At 47.7% G+C, this 13,386-nt stretch overlaps 1 protein-coding gene across 1 annotated transcript; it reads left to right on the forward strand.

The window, feature by feature from the left end:
- Positions 1–9,341: 9,341 nt before the first annotated feature.
- On the forward strand, positions 9,342–13,056 carry CXCR4 (C-X-C motif chemokine receptor 4). The gene is made up of 2 exons (XM_030883053.2): positions 9,342–9,462; positions 11,524–13,056. Exons 1-2 carry the CDS (start codon positions 9,448–9,450, stop codon positions 12,568–12,570), a joined length of 1,062 nt encoding a protein of 353 aa, XP_030738913.1. The 5' UTR covers positions 9,342–9,447; the 3' UTR covers positions 12,571–13,056.
- The last annotated feature ends 330 nt before the right edge of the window (positions 13,057–13,386 follow it).

Here is a 13,386-nt window from a genome sequence, read left to right on the forward strand (position 1 = left end):
ATCCATCTCCTCCAGCTTCCGGGACATGGCCTGCTGCTTTACACTTCATTGTCTTTGCAGACATTAGACAAACAGGTAGAATGGGTGGACAGATGGGCAGAACTCTTTTTAGCTCTTCACAATCCTCACCTCCAGAAGCCAGGTCTTCTGGAGGGAGGACCAGAGTAGCAGCACCTGAGGAACTGTCTAGAATCCTCCCTGGTGGGGGGGGGAGGGGTGCTCGTCACCGGACAGGCACAACTGGCATTCTGTGGCTGCCTCTGCTTCTGTGGAAACTCTAGAAAGGGATTCAGGACCAGGGGGATTATGGGACCCACAACACTGCCTCTGGCCAGTGAAGAACACACACACACACACATGTATACACCTCTGCCCCAGTCAACACAAAGAAGGGAGAGCTCACACAGTCAAACCCGCTTCCTTTGCTGTTGGGAGAAAAGAGGAAAACTCTATACTCACTACAAAGTGGGACAGTGACGAGGGGAGAGAAATCCCCACACACACTGTACTGTATTGGCTTACTTCTGCCAATTTCTCATTCTTGTAGATGTCTCACATGCCCCCACTTTCAGCTCTTTCTTCTGCAGAATTCATTCAAGACAGCCCATTCTGTTTGCGGAGGACACAAAGGCACGGGCCAGGGACAGGTCAGAAGAGCAGGGCATTCTAAGTGGTTTTCTCCGTCTCAAGATGGGGGTAAAGCAGAGATTTCCAAGGAGAAAATAAAGCATACAGTTGGAAAAAATAGACTTAATCGTGGGTTTTTTTTCAGATTTGGAAAATAGCCTATCGTTTCACAGTACAAACTATAGAAAGTAAACAAAGTTCAACAAAACCCTCTAGGCTGGTGAAGAATGGGCAGAAGAAATATCTTCTCTATATTCATGCTTTCAAGGACAATGCCAGAGATTTCTTGCGGGACTCACCAGAAAGGAGGGCCAATTAAATGCTTATGTTTAGCATAAAAGGGCAGAGGCAGTCTTTACCTACCAGAGACCAGGGAGCCAGTCTGGTGACCCCCAGCACTTAAACCCTTAAACAGAAGCCCGGGTAGAAATTCATGGCAGTGCCCAAGCAAGCCTGCCCTTTTCTAGAATTGAGACTGGGACACAGGGCAGGCATATGACAGAGAAGAGAGAAAGAAGCTGTTGCTGGGACATCAAAAAATTCAGAAATGCTGGAGAACGTGGGTTTCTGGGTTGACTGGTTATGATGGTGTGTGTGTGTCAGCGTGGGTGTAAGAGAGAAGCTGGGGGAGGGTATTTGGTTGAAGGAGTGAGGGTGGTTTTTTTTAGCCTGGCAAATTGCCAATGTATGACAAAAACCTTAGTACACCCCGTATGGGGTGGCATGAAAGGCAGTTGGAAACAAAAATGCCCCCCAAAAGAGTAACCAGCTGCCAGAACCCTAACCCTGAAGCGAAAGTTTACTTGGCAGAGAAGAAAACTCCTATCCAGTCTTGAGGAGCCTAATCGAAATCACTTTAGGGGGAAGCTTGAAGATGGAGCTGGAATACCCTCCCATTTATCATCAAAGATAAAGCTTTCAGCAACCTGGACATGCAAATGGAGAGCTGTTTGTGGAAAGGATTCATCCAAGTTGTTCACAGTTGTTCGGTGTCGCCAAAGAGGTCATTCTCCTCTGCCCCTAAACAAGCAATAAACTATCCGCACGTGAGCTGATTTCCGAACCATAAAGGGACAGTGGGCAGACCTGGGACATTTGGTGTCTGCTCCCTATGAGGGGCTCCCCACCGCAGCTCTCAGAGGCAGGCAGGGCCGTACAGGGCTGCATTCGGCAACTTGGACCCGAGTAAAAACACCCCGGAGGATGATGTCGTGACCGGTTACCCACAGGGATCAATGACTGGAAAAACAAGAAAGAAAACCTGAAACACACCACCTCGATATTTTTAAATAACTCTGAAAACGATTTCATTCCCTCCATCTAAAAGGAAATCGCTCCAACAACAGAGCCTTCCTCAGTTTACAGAGATTCCAGGAAACGCCTGGATTGAAAGGGGTCGAAGGGGCAGCTAGATGAGAAAGCAAGGTTTTCTCCAGGCAGCCATCAGCGCCTGCTAAAAAGAAACCCATTTAGGCATGGATCTTCAGACAATTTTTTTAAGGTTTATTATTTATTCATTCATTCATTCATTTTATTTTTGGTTGCATCGGGTCGTAGCTGCGGCAGGCGGGATCTTCATTGAGGCATGCAGGATCTTCTACTGTCGCGTGGGCTTCTCTCTAGTTGTGGCCTGCGGGTTTTCTCTTCTCTAGTTGCGGCCCGCAGGCTCCAGGGTGCGTGGGCTCTGTAGTTTGCAGCACGCCCTAGTTGAGGTGCCCAAGCTCACCAGTTGTGAGATGGGCTTAGTTGCCCTGCAGCATGTGGGATCTCAGTTCCCTGACCAGGGATCGAACCCACGTTCCCAGCATTGTAAGGCGGATTCTTCAGACAAGTTTTTAAGTATTCATTTTAACCTGGCTTCCCCTAATGTAAGACCACGCAAAGATGGGGTTAATCTCACTCTCGATTAGCTGACACTTTCCCACGTTTTCTTTCCAGACAACGAGTACATCGGAAAGACTCAGGAGGCCTTAAAAAGTCCAGCACTAAATCTTTTGAGTCACTTAATCCCCAAATCTTCCATGTTTGGAGATAATTTTCTTTATGAAAAGAAACCCTAACCTGGCCTGATTCCACTCTCAAACTTGCTAATGGAACAAACAGGCCTCTCATTAGACTCATCCCTGCGGCTACAGAAATCAGTGTCTCAGGAAGGGCAGGCAGGTTGTGCTTTAGCTCCAGGATGGTTTTGGCTTCTGCTCTCTTTGGCTTCCTCTTGCAGCATCTCATCCAGCTGAGCTCTAGCTAAATTAGACCCAGTAGATAGAGAGTGGGGGAGGCAGGTGCCTAGGAGAAAGGGCTGAACAGTGATCAGGTTCACCCACCAGTGAATGGGCTCCCTTTCCGAGTAATGGGCTGCCCATCCCTGGGAGTGTTCAGAGGTGGCACCACCCCATACGGTTGTAGAAGGAACTCCTTGGAATGGAGACCAAATGGGTTCAAAGACCCCTCCCAAGCCTGAATCCGAGTCTCTGTAACTACAGGAGGGGGCTTTCAAGGCACATATGAGAAACTTTATTATGTCTCTTTCCTTCCTCCATCAGATGTCTCTCTTCTGCCCCACAATTAGAAGTAAGAACATTTCACACTTTACTGAAGGCTCCATTTCCCCTTACCTCACTTCTCTGGGTAATGGTGGAGAAAGCCATCTGCCTGGTTAACCAAATCCCTCCAATGACAAGAAAGACATTTCAACAGCTGAGATATGAGCCTATATTAATAATAGGTAACGTTTATTGAGCACTTACTATGTGCCCCACGCTGTGAGAAAGACTTTACATGCATTTTCCTATTTAATCCACCCAACAATCCAAAAGTGGAAATGCTATTGTTATCTATTACAGCTAAGGAAACAGACTTATGAGATACGTTTGCCCAGCTGTGATGCCCCTGCATGTAGAGCTGGAAAAGATGTGGAGTCAGCACTCAAGTGTGTATATGAGCCAGCTCCAAAGTCCTGTGCTCCGAACCACTAAGCTTCACTGTTCAGCTGGCAATCCTTCCTTCTACTGTCAGTGTTCCTGTTTAAAGAGAAGAGGAAAGAATGTCCATCTTCCCAAAGGAAGCTGTCCTACAAGGCTGAAAGGAGTAACAGCCCAGCATTCATGCATGCAAGGTAGCCAAGAAGGCTGAGAGCCTAGGGATGGGGAAGCGTTTGGGGGAATAAAACAGAGTCACACAGAAGTTGAGTTCATTCTCTTCAGGGTCCTAAATATTAACCTGAGTACAGTGGGAGCTAGAGGGGAGAATCAATTCAGGAAATCCAAAGTGATTAATTTCAGTCTTGGCGTAATGGACAAATTATGGCACAGAGGCTACTGCAAAAGGGTTCTGAAGCTGATTCTGATTATTTGGCACTGTTGCCCTTGTCTGTATCTGTTCCATCCTTCCAGGTCTCCCAACCCCCAATTAGTCTTTTGATTCCTAGTGCCAATACCTTAGGCCAGTGTAAACTGGAAGCTTTTAAAGGTTTTGTTTGTTTGCTTGTTTGTTTTGAATCTACATTTTAAAGTTGAGAGATTTCACATTTAACAAATCAGGACTTTCAGCTTCTCTTTAAAAAATTGGAAGATATGGCCCAAATTCCCACATAGGGCAATCCAGGATAGTGGCTACCCACTCTGGACAGGGTATGTACCCTCCATGTCTTCACAGTCCCTACCACTCCCTATTGCCTCATTCATTTACAGTATCTGCAGGTTTTTAGAATTTGTCACTGGTGCCTTAGACCTTTACAAGTAGCTCTGGCTACTTACAGCCAGATTGGTTATGGCTTTGGATTTAATAACTTGCTCATGCAAGAACATTGCATGAATTCCCTCTACACACACACACACACACACACACACACACACACACACACACTTCCCATCCTGTCCTGCTAATATAAAACTCTTGGTAGAATGATCTCAGAGCCCATCTGTATGGGTGATCAGATCACATTTCTGGGAGCACCCTGGCTCTGCCATGGATGCATTATTCTCTTTAGAAAGTGGACTGTCCACAGGGCTCTGGGCGCTTCCTCTTGTTATAAAGCTGCCTGAGGTCACCGCCAATAAATTACTGGTTTAAGGAAAACAATGACAAGCCTTCTCCATGGAGAACAGAGTTTTCTCACTCAATTATTTCCTAAAGTCATGCCCTCTTTCCCAGCTTGACACCATAATTTTTGAGGTAGCAGCACTGAGTCTGTTTGTTGTTTGTTCTTCGGATCCACACACCACACCTGCCACGTGAGCCCAGCAAACTCTGAGAGTACTACATCCTCCTGGCAGTGGAATTAGTCAAGTTATGATCATTGCACTGTCAATTAAGTGGCTGCTTTGTTAAAATGACTTACCAGAGTGACTCTAAATTGGCTGTATTTGTTTACCAGTCTAGCTTTTCTCTTTGTAAAGGCAATTTCGTTAACTGTTTTTGACTGCTACAGAGCTTCAATGGAAATCATGAATAATCTCATTTTAGTGAAATCAGACCTTTTAGAAACTCAAGATATGACTTAAATTTAGGATAAAAATGGTACCTGGAAAACCAGTAATAATCTTCCTAAATTGGTATATAGCTGCAAGATGGAAGACAGGTTTATTTGCCAAAGTCATTTTTCACCTGTAGGTGCTGGTGACATAAGGAGCTGGGGAATGAGGAGTGGGCTGGGTGCAGTGGCAGTGGGGTGGTGGACCATTTCTCCCACCTAATATCAGCTTGGAAATAGTTGACATTTGATAGCATTGTCACTTTGAGATATATAACCCTCTGTTAGAATTACATGGCCCTTGAGAAATAGCTTCCTTTTTAAAAAATTACTTGGGAAAATATTAACTTTGTCCCTTTGAGTATCCCCTACTGCCATCAAGGAAGTTCGTATTTTTTTTCTCTGTCAAAAACAAAAGTGGCAATTTTTCTTTTCAGAGACAGGGGAGGGCCCAGGGAGGGGACAGGGGGACCCGGTGCTTTCAGAAGGCCTTTGATGCAGCTGCCTCCTGCCATCCACCATCGGGAGGAGGTCTGTCCCTAAGCTTTCTCCCCAACTGGCTTTGAGCCTATCTGGGGACAGAGTACAGCTTTCTGTCATACACAAACAGATAACACACACACGCACACAAGCTCACACACAAACCAACCAGCTGCAGAGCGAGCAACAGGAGGTGGCAGAATGCTTGCCACTGTGTCACTGGATTTGTCAGCATCCCCTCCAAACCACGGCCAAGACTAGTTATTCCCTGGGCTAAAGCCAGCCTGAGAACTTGGGGACCCTGCCAAGCCCTGACAGCCCCTAGGCCTAGCTCTGTTGCCAGAGCCACACAGGGAAGTCATTAATTCGTTAAACAAAGCTTCAATAAACGATTAAGGAGTCCATCATTTGTTCATCAGTGGGCTAGCTGCATAGAGGATATCTGAGCATTCACTTTAAGGAACCTAGACTATTTGGGGGAGAGGAGAAAAGCTATACACTCATTTTAAAATTGAATATTGTCACAAGAGATGCCACTCAAAGCAGCATGTAAGTAAATGCCAAATGCCCTTTCAGAGGAAGGAGTTTCAGACGGTGAATCTCAGCATCAGAGAAAGCAGACACTGTGATGTAGTGGAGACAGCCTGGGCTTTGGAGCCAGACGGACTGGCTGCAGATCCTCACTGTGTGATCACAGCCAAGTTCCTCACCCTCTCTGGACTTCAGTCTGCTTACCCGTGGAGTAGAGGTGGTACATGCCTTCCAGAGTTGTTGAGGGGATTATATGAGGTGGGCTGCATATTACAAGCCTTCAATAAATGTTTGAGTTTTTTGTTCTGCTTTGTTTTTAAGAACATCAGAGCGTTTAAAAAATCAGTTCAGGTAGGATTAGCGCAGAGGAAAATGACCTGAGACCATTCCTTAGAAAGAGGAAAGGACGACTATCATAGAAAAAGTTATCATGTCTAGCGAATACTTTAGGAAGTGGAAAGGTATGAGAAAGGATTGTTTCCTTTTTTTATCATATTGACTTTTTCCTGAACATGAAAATGTTTCACGTCTATAGGAAATTTGGAAAGCACAGTAAAACGCAAGGAACAAAGTAAAAAATCAAATATAATTCTGTACCCAATGAAAACTCCTATAAACACTTTGGCTTTCCTTCCAACCTTCTCCTAATTTTAACATAACTGAGATCACACTATATACACAGTTTGGAATCCTGGTTTTTGTACCTAATGTTTCATAAGCATCTTCCTCTGTCATTAAAAATTCTTTGCAAACATCACTTGCAATGGGCATATGGAATTCCACATATGGATGTACCAACGTTTTCTCAGCTATTCTACTAACAGTGGACACTTAGGGCTGTTCAGATACTTCACTATTATAAAAATGCCTCTGTGAACGTGAATACTTTTGTTGCAAAATCCTATTTCTTTAGGATAAGTTTCCATAGAAACTTATGGAATTACTGTTCTAAGGTTCCTGCTGAATATAAAGTGTTTTCCACAAAGGATTGTCCCAACCCACATTCCCACCAGCCACAGGCGAGAGACAGTTGGTCTTATCAAATCCTGAGACCCAATATTATCTTTGCAAAGAAAATTTTTTGCCTAATTTGATAGTCACGAAATAGCATTTCATTGTTCTCTTAACTATCTTCTTCCTTCTAGCAATATACCTAAAAGGATGTAAAGGAGTGCTCAGATAAAGGAAAGGAGCTTTCTTTTGTCTGCAAACAATCAACAAATATTTATTGTGCAAATCATTTTACTCTGGATTTACCTTCTCTCCCCTTTTTGGGTGGGTTTGGGAGATTCCACTTTTCAGGTGTTAGCCATTGTGAAGATAAGAGTTTTGAGGTACAATGCTGCTGACATTCTGGGTCAAAACACACCGATTCTGCCACTACTAAGCTTCAAGAAAAGCAAGCCATGGAACCTGTCTGAAACGCCAGCCCTTCAGCCGATAGGATGCCTGTCCTACCTGGTTTATGGAAATGTGAAGATCCTGACATTTTATTAATGATTTATCAAAATTTAAAGTGCTTTTAAGACTTAAAAAAATTCTACATAACATAATATTATGTCCGATTTTATCCCATCATTATTGTGTCCTAAATTGACAGTTTCTGAGAGTCCCACCTCCTAACTCTAATATCAGCTTTCAGTAGATGAGGACCTTCACCGACAAATATTAGGGAAAGGGTCCAGACAAAAGAGGAAAAACTTATGCTCTGTAGAGATACAGTTCCCAGCCTACCCACTGTCTCTGGAACACCTCCAGATTGAAAGGTTTCATCTGGAAGAAAAAGGGGGTGGTGCTTAAGGTCCAGTCTGGGCAAGCCCTCTTCTCGCGAGGGTCCCAGGGTGGGAGGCGTCTGCAGTCCGCGTCAAAGTGCAACCACCTCTCCCGGCGGCTGACGCTCACACCTGGGTCCCCGCTGTCACTCCTGCGGTCACCCCCGCCTGCGGTCGGTCGCACTATTTCTCGGCCCCGTCCTTCACTGGGTCCCCGGCCCCACCCAGGCTCTCCGTGGATGGGAAGTGGCGCGATACTGGAAAGCACTGTCTGGGCGCCCACTGCAAACCCCAGCCGTCTGGGGTTAAGCGTCCAGACTCCACCCCAACTCCACCCCGCCCTGCTCTCCAACCTAATTTCTTACCGCTGCCAAGGCTTGTCCTCCGTATTGGGTCGGACTGCAGATGCGGGGCCGGTAGATGTGGGTTCGAGTCCGCTTGGAACCTCCTGCCAACCCTGGCATTTCATCTCTGCAGGGCTCCTTCCTGTTTCCTCCGCCTGGGGGCTTTGCCAGGTTCACCGCTGTATCCCCAGCGCCTGGAACAGTGTGTGGCATGCAGTCAGCCCTCACTAAATATCTGTTGACTAAATACATCTCTGTAATGGTAACACCCACAGGGTGTTGTGGGAATGAATGATTCTGTGCAACTACCTTGTGATATGTTACAAAAGTACTATTCGCTAAGTTTCTCTAAGAGAACAAAGCATATATATATATATATATATATATATATATATATATATATATATATATTTTAAGTACTATTCACGAATTGGTTACCTGGGAATACATACCTACTTCTCTATCACAGCCTCCTCCCAGAATTATGCCAAATTATCCTACCTTCTTCTGAAAGTGTTTCCTGACTCTAGTACTATTACTGTGGATGTGCATGCCTAGTTATATACAGCTGTGCTCTGAAGAAAGAATCTTTACTTATTTCATTTCCTGAATGGATTGCATGTGCTGAAAGAGCAGGGAATGGAGTCAGATGTTGGACCCGATGCCAGCATTGCCGCCTATTGGTCGGGTTACTCTGGCAAGTCATTTCCCCTCTCTGGGACTCAGTGTCTCCATCTGTAGCCTTCCCGGGTCTGGAATGCCACCCACGTGAGCAAGGATAGACGCGCCACACAGGGACGCGTCGGTCGCCCGCGCTTTCAACCTCCCTGCAGGCGCATCCTGCTTTCCCAAGTTGCGGCACGCCTCCGGGACGCCCTCCACAGCTCTAGACTCACGAGGTGATCTCGAGCTAGGGCTAAAGGGAGCCGCTGAGGGGCTTCCCTGGCTTAGCCTGCGGGGGCCGCCTGAGTGCTTACCCCCTCGTCCCTCCCTCGCGGCCTCCACCCGCTCATCTGCCCCTCTCCCCCCCCACCCCGCCTTTCTCCCCGCCCCGCCCTCCCGCCCACCCGCGCGGCGCATGCGCCGCCCGCGGAGCGTGTTTTTATAAAAGTCCAGCTTCGACTGGAAACTTCAGTTTGTTGGCTGTGGTAGCAGGTAGCAAAGTGTCTCCTAGGACTTGAGTACTCCGGTAGCCCCCGCGGCTGGAGAGCAAGCGATTACCATGGACGGGTTCCATGTAAGTCGTTTCAACCTGCTTTTTCTTAAACGTATTACAAACACATGAATTTAGAGCGCAACCCCTCTCCGAGCGGGCAGAAACGACCAGAATATTGGAGGTGCCCGTGCCCCCGAGAAGGGGCATAGAAAGGAGTTTTCGTGCGCTTGGCTACGGTCGGGGTGGGGGGTGGGGTTGGACTGAAATCTTTTTCTAAGTAGAGGAGAAAAGATGGGAACGACCGTTTTCGGTGGCTGCATGTGTCTCCCCCTTGAGTTCTGCGGCGCGCGCCGGGTTTGCACGCTGTTTGCAAACAGAACATTCTGTGCACAAGTGCAGAGAAGATGTGCGCGCTGCCAGAGACCGTGGGTCTCTTACTCGGGGGAGCGGGGGTTTCTTTTGGAGCGAATTACATGATCTGAATTTGGAGATGGAGGGCGGCGCGCCGGGGCTGAGTTCCCAGAGGGAGACTGCGCCCCTGGTTAACTTCAGGAGCAAAGGCGCCTGGGGACCGCTCTTGGTGTTGGGCGCGTGTTCGCTAAACTCTGCTGCCCGCGGAGCTGTGCCAGTGCCCGGGCACTGGGAGCAGAGGGCGGACCCACCGTGCCGCTTGGCTGAGGTGTCTGCGTGTTGGCCGCAGCAGGGAGGTGGCCGGGAGCAGCCCGCGCCACTGAGGATTGAGGGAGAGACATCGCGGGCGTCGCCAGCGCCGCGAGTGGGCCCCGGGCTTCTGGAGTTGGGGGTCGTGCAGAAGTTGAAGGAGTATATAAACGGTCACGGTGCAGCAGCACTCCGAGGTGTGCGCGGCGGGGACTGAGGGTGGAGTGAAGGGCTGGGAGGGCACCTGGGCTGCCAGTAGTTGCGGCGCAGACACGCAGGTGCAAGTGGGGACAGTTGGGCTCTCACCGAGCCCGGTTGCGCCAGTTAACCGTCGGTGGTTTCCTGGAGCCTTTTGAAATCCCCTTGGTAGGGAGGCTTTTCGTTTCCCCCAGCGGCGCGCGATTCAAAGGCTCCCGCGGCGAAGCCGCCCAATCTCTCCCTAGCACCCTGCAGGACCGCGCCTGGCGTGCGGCGGGGCCAAACCGTTGGAGCCACTGCCTGCCGGCGGTGGGCGTGGTGGGCCGCGCGGAAGGCTGGAGCTGGACCACCCGGCCCCCAGCGCGCCCTCCGCCTGGAGGCTTCCAGCTTGCAGACCTCCCACCCCATTAACTGGATCCGTGGCGGGATGGGAAGCGACCCGGGAGAGTGAGGAAATGAAACTCGGGGCGAGGACCACGGGTGCAGACCCCGTGACTTTCCCCTCCCATTAAAATGCTGTGCTCGCTAACGTCCCAAAGGCGCCAAGTGATAAACATGGGTTTGGCAGAGAAACCCACGCCCCTGAGCGGCGCCGGTGGGAGTGAGGGTTCCCCGCTTCTGACACCCCACCCCCGCCCTCAAGCACCAAAGCCCTTCGTTTAAGACCGCATTCCCCTTCCCCACTACGTGTTGCTTGAAGTACGGAATGGTTTGTGTTTAGACAGTCGTGGAGAAAACAGTGTTTCATGCCTTAGAATAAGAGTCTTTGGGACCCCGCAGTGCTTCTTCCTCCCCTCTTCCCTCTCCTGGCGAATCTTCATAGAGAAAGTTAATCCCAGCTCCTCGGAACACGAGATTCTACCCCCAGTCCCACCATCATGCCGCCTAGGAGTGGCCTCTTTGTGTTTTGTTTTGGTTTTTTTCCTCCCAAGGTTTTTCCTTCCCTCTAGTGGGCGGGGCAGAAGAGTTAGCAAAGATGTGACTTTGGAACCCAAAGAATCTCATCGCCCTCTTGTTTTGAACAAAGAATTTTGTAACTGGTTCTCCTAATGAGGGATATAATGAAGCGACTATGGGGGAAGATGGGAGGAGAGTTGTAGGAGTCTAGAATAATTCCCTTGTGCTCTGACCCCAGTACTGTAGTGGGAGCAGAAGTTCCTGAAGCAGGCCGGGCTGAGTTGGTTTTTATAAATTGCTTTTTTAAAATACCAGAAACATTGTTTGGAACTTCGGGAATGCCTGCTGAACTTGAAAAGTGAATGTCCATTCCCTTGCCTTTTTCAGATTTTCTCTTCAGATAATTACACAGAGGATGACTTGGGCTCAGGAGACTATGACTCCATAAAGGAACCCTGCTTCCGGGAGGAAAATGCCCATTTCAACCGTATCTTTCTGCCCACTGTCTACTCTATCATCTTCTTGACTGGCATAGTGGGTAACGGATTGGTCATCCTGGTCATGGGTTACCAGAAGAAACTGAGAAGCATGACAGACAAGTACAGACTGCACCTGTCTGTGGCAGACCTCCTCTTTGTTCTCACACTTCCCTTCTGGGCAGTTGATGCCGTGGCAAACTGGTACTTTGGGATGTTCCTGTGCAAGGCAGTCCATGTCATCTACACAGTCAACCTCTACAGCAGTGTCCTCATCCTGGCCTTCATCAGTCTGGACCGGTACCTGGCTATCGTCCATGCCACCAACAGTCAGAGGCCAAGGAAGCTGTTGGCTGAAAAGGTGGTCTATGTTGGTGTCTGGATACCTGCTCTCCTGTTGACTATTCCCGATTTCATCTTTGCCAACGTCAAGGAGGGGGATGGGAGGTACATCTGCGACCGCTTCTATCCCAACGACTTGTGGTTGGTGGTGTTCCAGTTTCAGCACATCGTGGTTGGCCTTATCCTGCCGGGTATCGTCATCCTGTCCTGCTATTGCATTATCATCTCCAAGCTGTCCCACTCCAAGGGCTACCAGAAGCGAAAGGCCCTCAAGACCACAGTTATCCTCATCCTGGCTTTCTTTGCCTGCTGGCTGCCCTACTACATTGGGATCAGCATCGACTCCTTCATCCTCCTGGAAATCATCCAGCAAGGGTGTGAGTTTGAGAGCACTGTGCACAAGTGGATTTCCATCACCGAGGCCCTAGCCTTTTTCCATTGTTGCCTGAATCCCATCCTCTATGCCTTCCTTGGGGCCAAATTTAAAACCTCTGCCCAGCATGCACTCACTTCTGTGAGCAGAGGGTCCAGCCTCAAGATCCTCTCCAAGGGAAAGCGGGGTGGACATTCTTCTGTTTCAACTGAGTCGGAATCTTCGAGTTTTCACTCCAGCTAACACTGGACTTGTATACATTAAAGAACTTTTTCTGAAGTTACACATTTTTTCAGATATAAAAGACTGACCAATACTGTACAGTTTTTATCGACTGTTGGACTTTTTTTCTTGTGTGCCTTTAGTTTTTGTGAGGTTTAATTGACTTATTTATATAAATATTTTTTGTTGTTGTTTCATGTTGATGAGCGTCTAGGCAGGACCTGTGGCCAAGTTCTTAGTTGCTGTATGTCATTGTAGGACCGTAGAAAAGGGGACTGAACATTCCAGAGTGTATAGTGAAATCACTTAAGCTAGAAAGTATCCTCAGCTGTTTGTAAATAAATAATCTGTCCATTCCAGTGGAACATTTTCCTCTTCCTGCTCTTAAAGTGTTCGGTTACACTATGTGGTTTTGCTGTAGAAGGTGGCACTTTTAACCAAAGCCTGAAGTGGTGTAGTTTTCAGGAGGGGGTTGATTTCAGTACCTACAATGTACAGCCTTGTATTAAGTTGTTAATAAAAGTACATGATAAACCTACTTAGTGTTACGTTCTGATTTCTATTGACATTCCTTTGGCTGGCAGAAGTCAAAAATAACAGTAGATACCTGCATGGCATGTCAGATCCTGTCCTAGGTATTTTAGTTGTAATATTTTACTTAATCCTTATCACAACTCTATGATAGGCTCTGGTTCTATCACTACTAACATTTTGTAGAGCAGGAAACCAAAGTACAGAAAGCCTAAGTGACTTGGTCAAAGTATAGTAAGTAAGCACAATGAATATCTCAAACCAGGTAATGTGACTTCAGTATCTGAAGTCTTAACCACTCTTAAC

Source organism: Globicephala melas, chromosome 7 (assembly GCF_963455315.2).
Source record: "Globicephala melas chromosome 7, mGloMel1.2, whole genome shotgun sequence".
NCBI lineage: Eukaryota > Metazoa > Chordata > Mammalia > Artiodactyla > Delphinidae > Globicephala > Globicephala melas.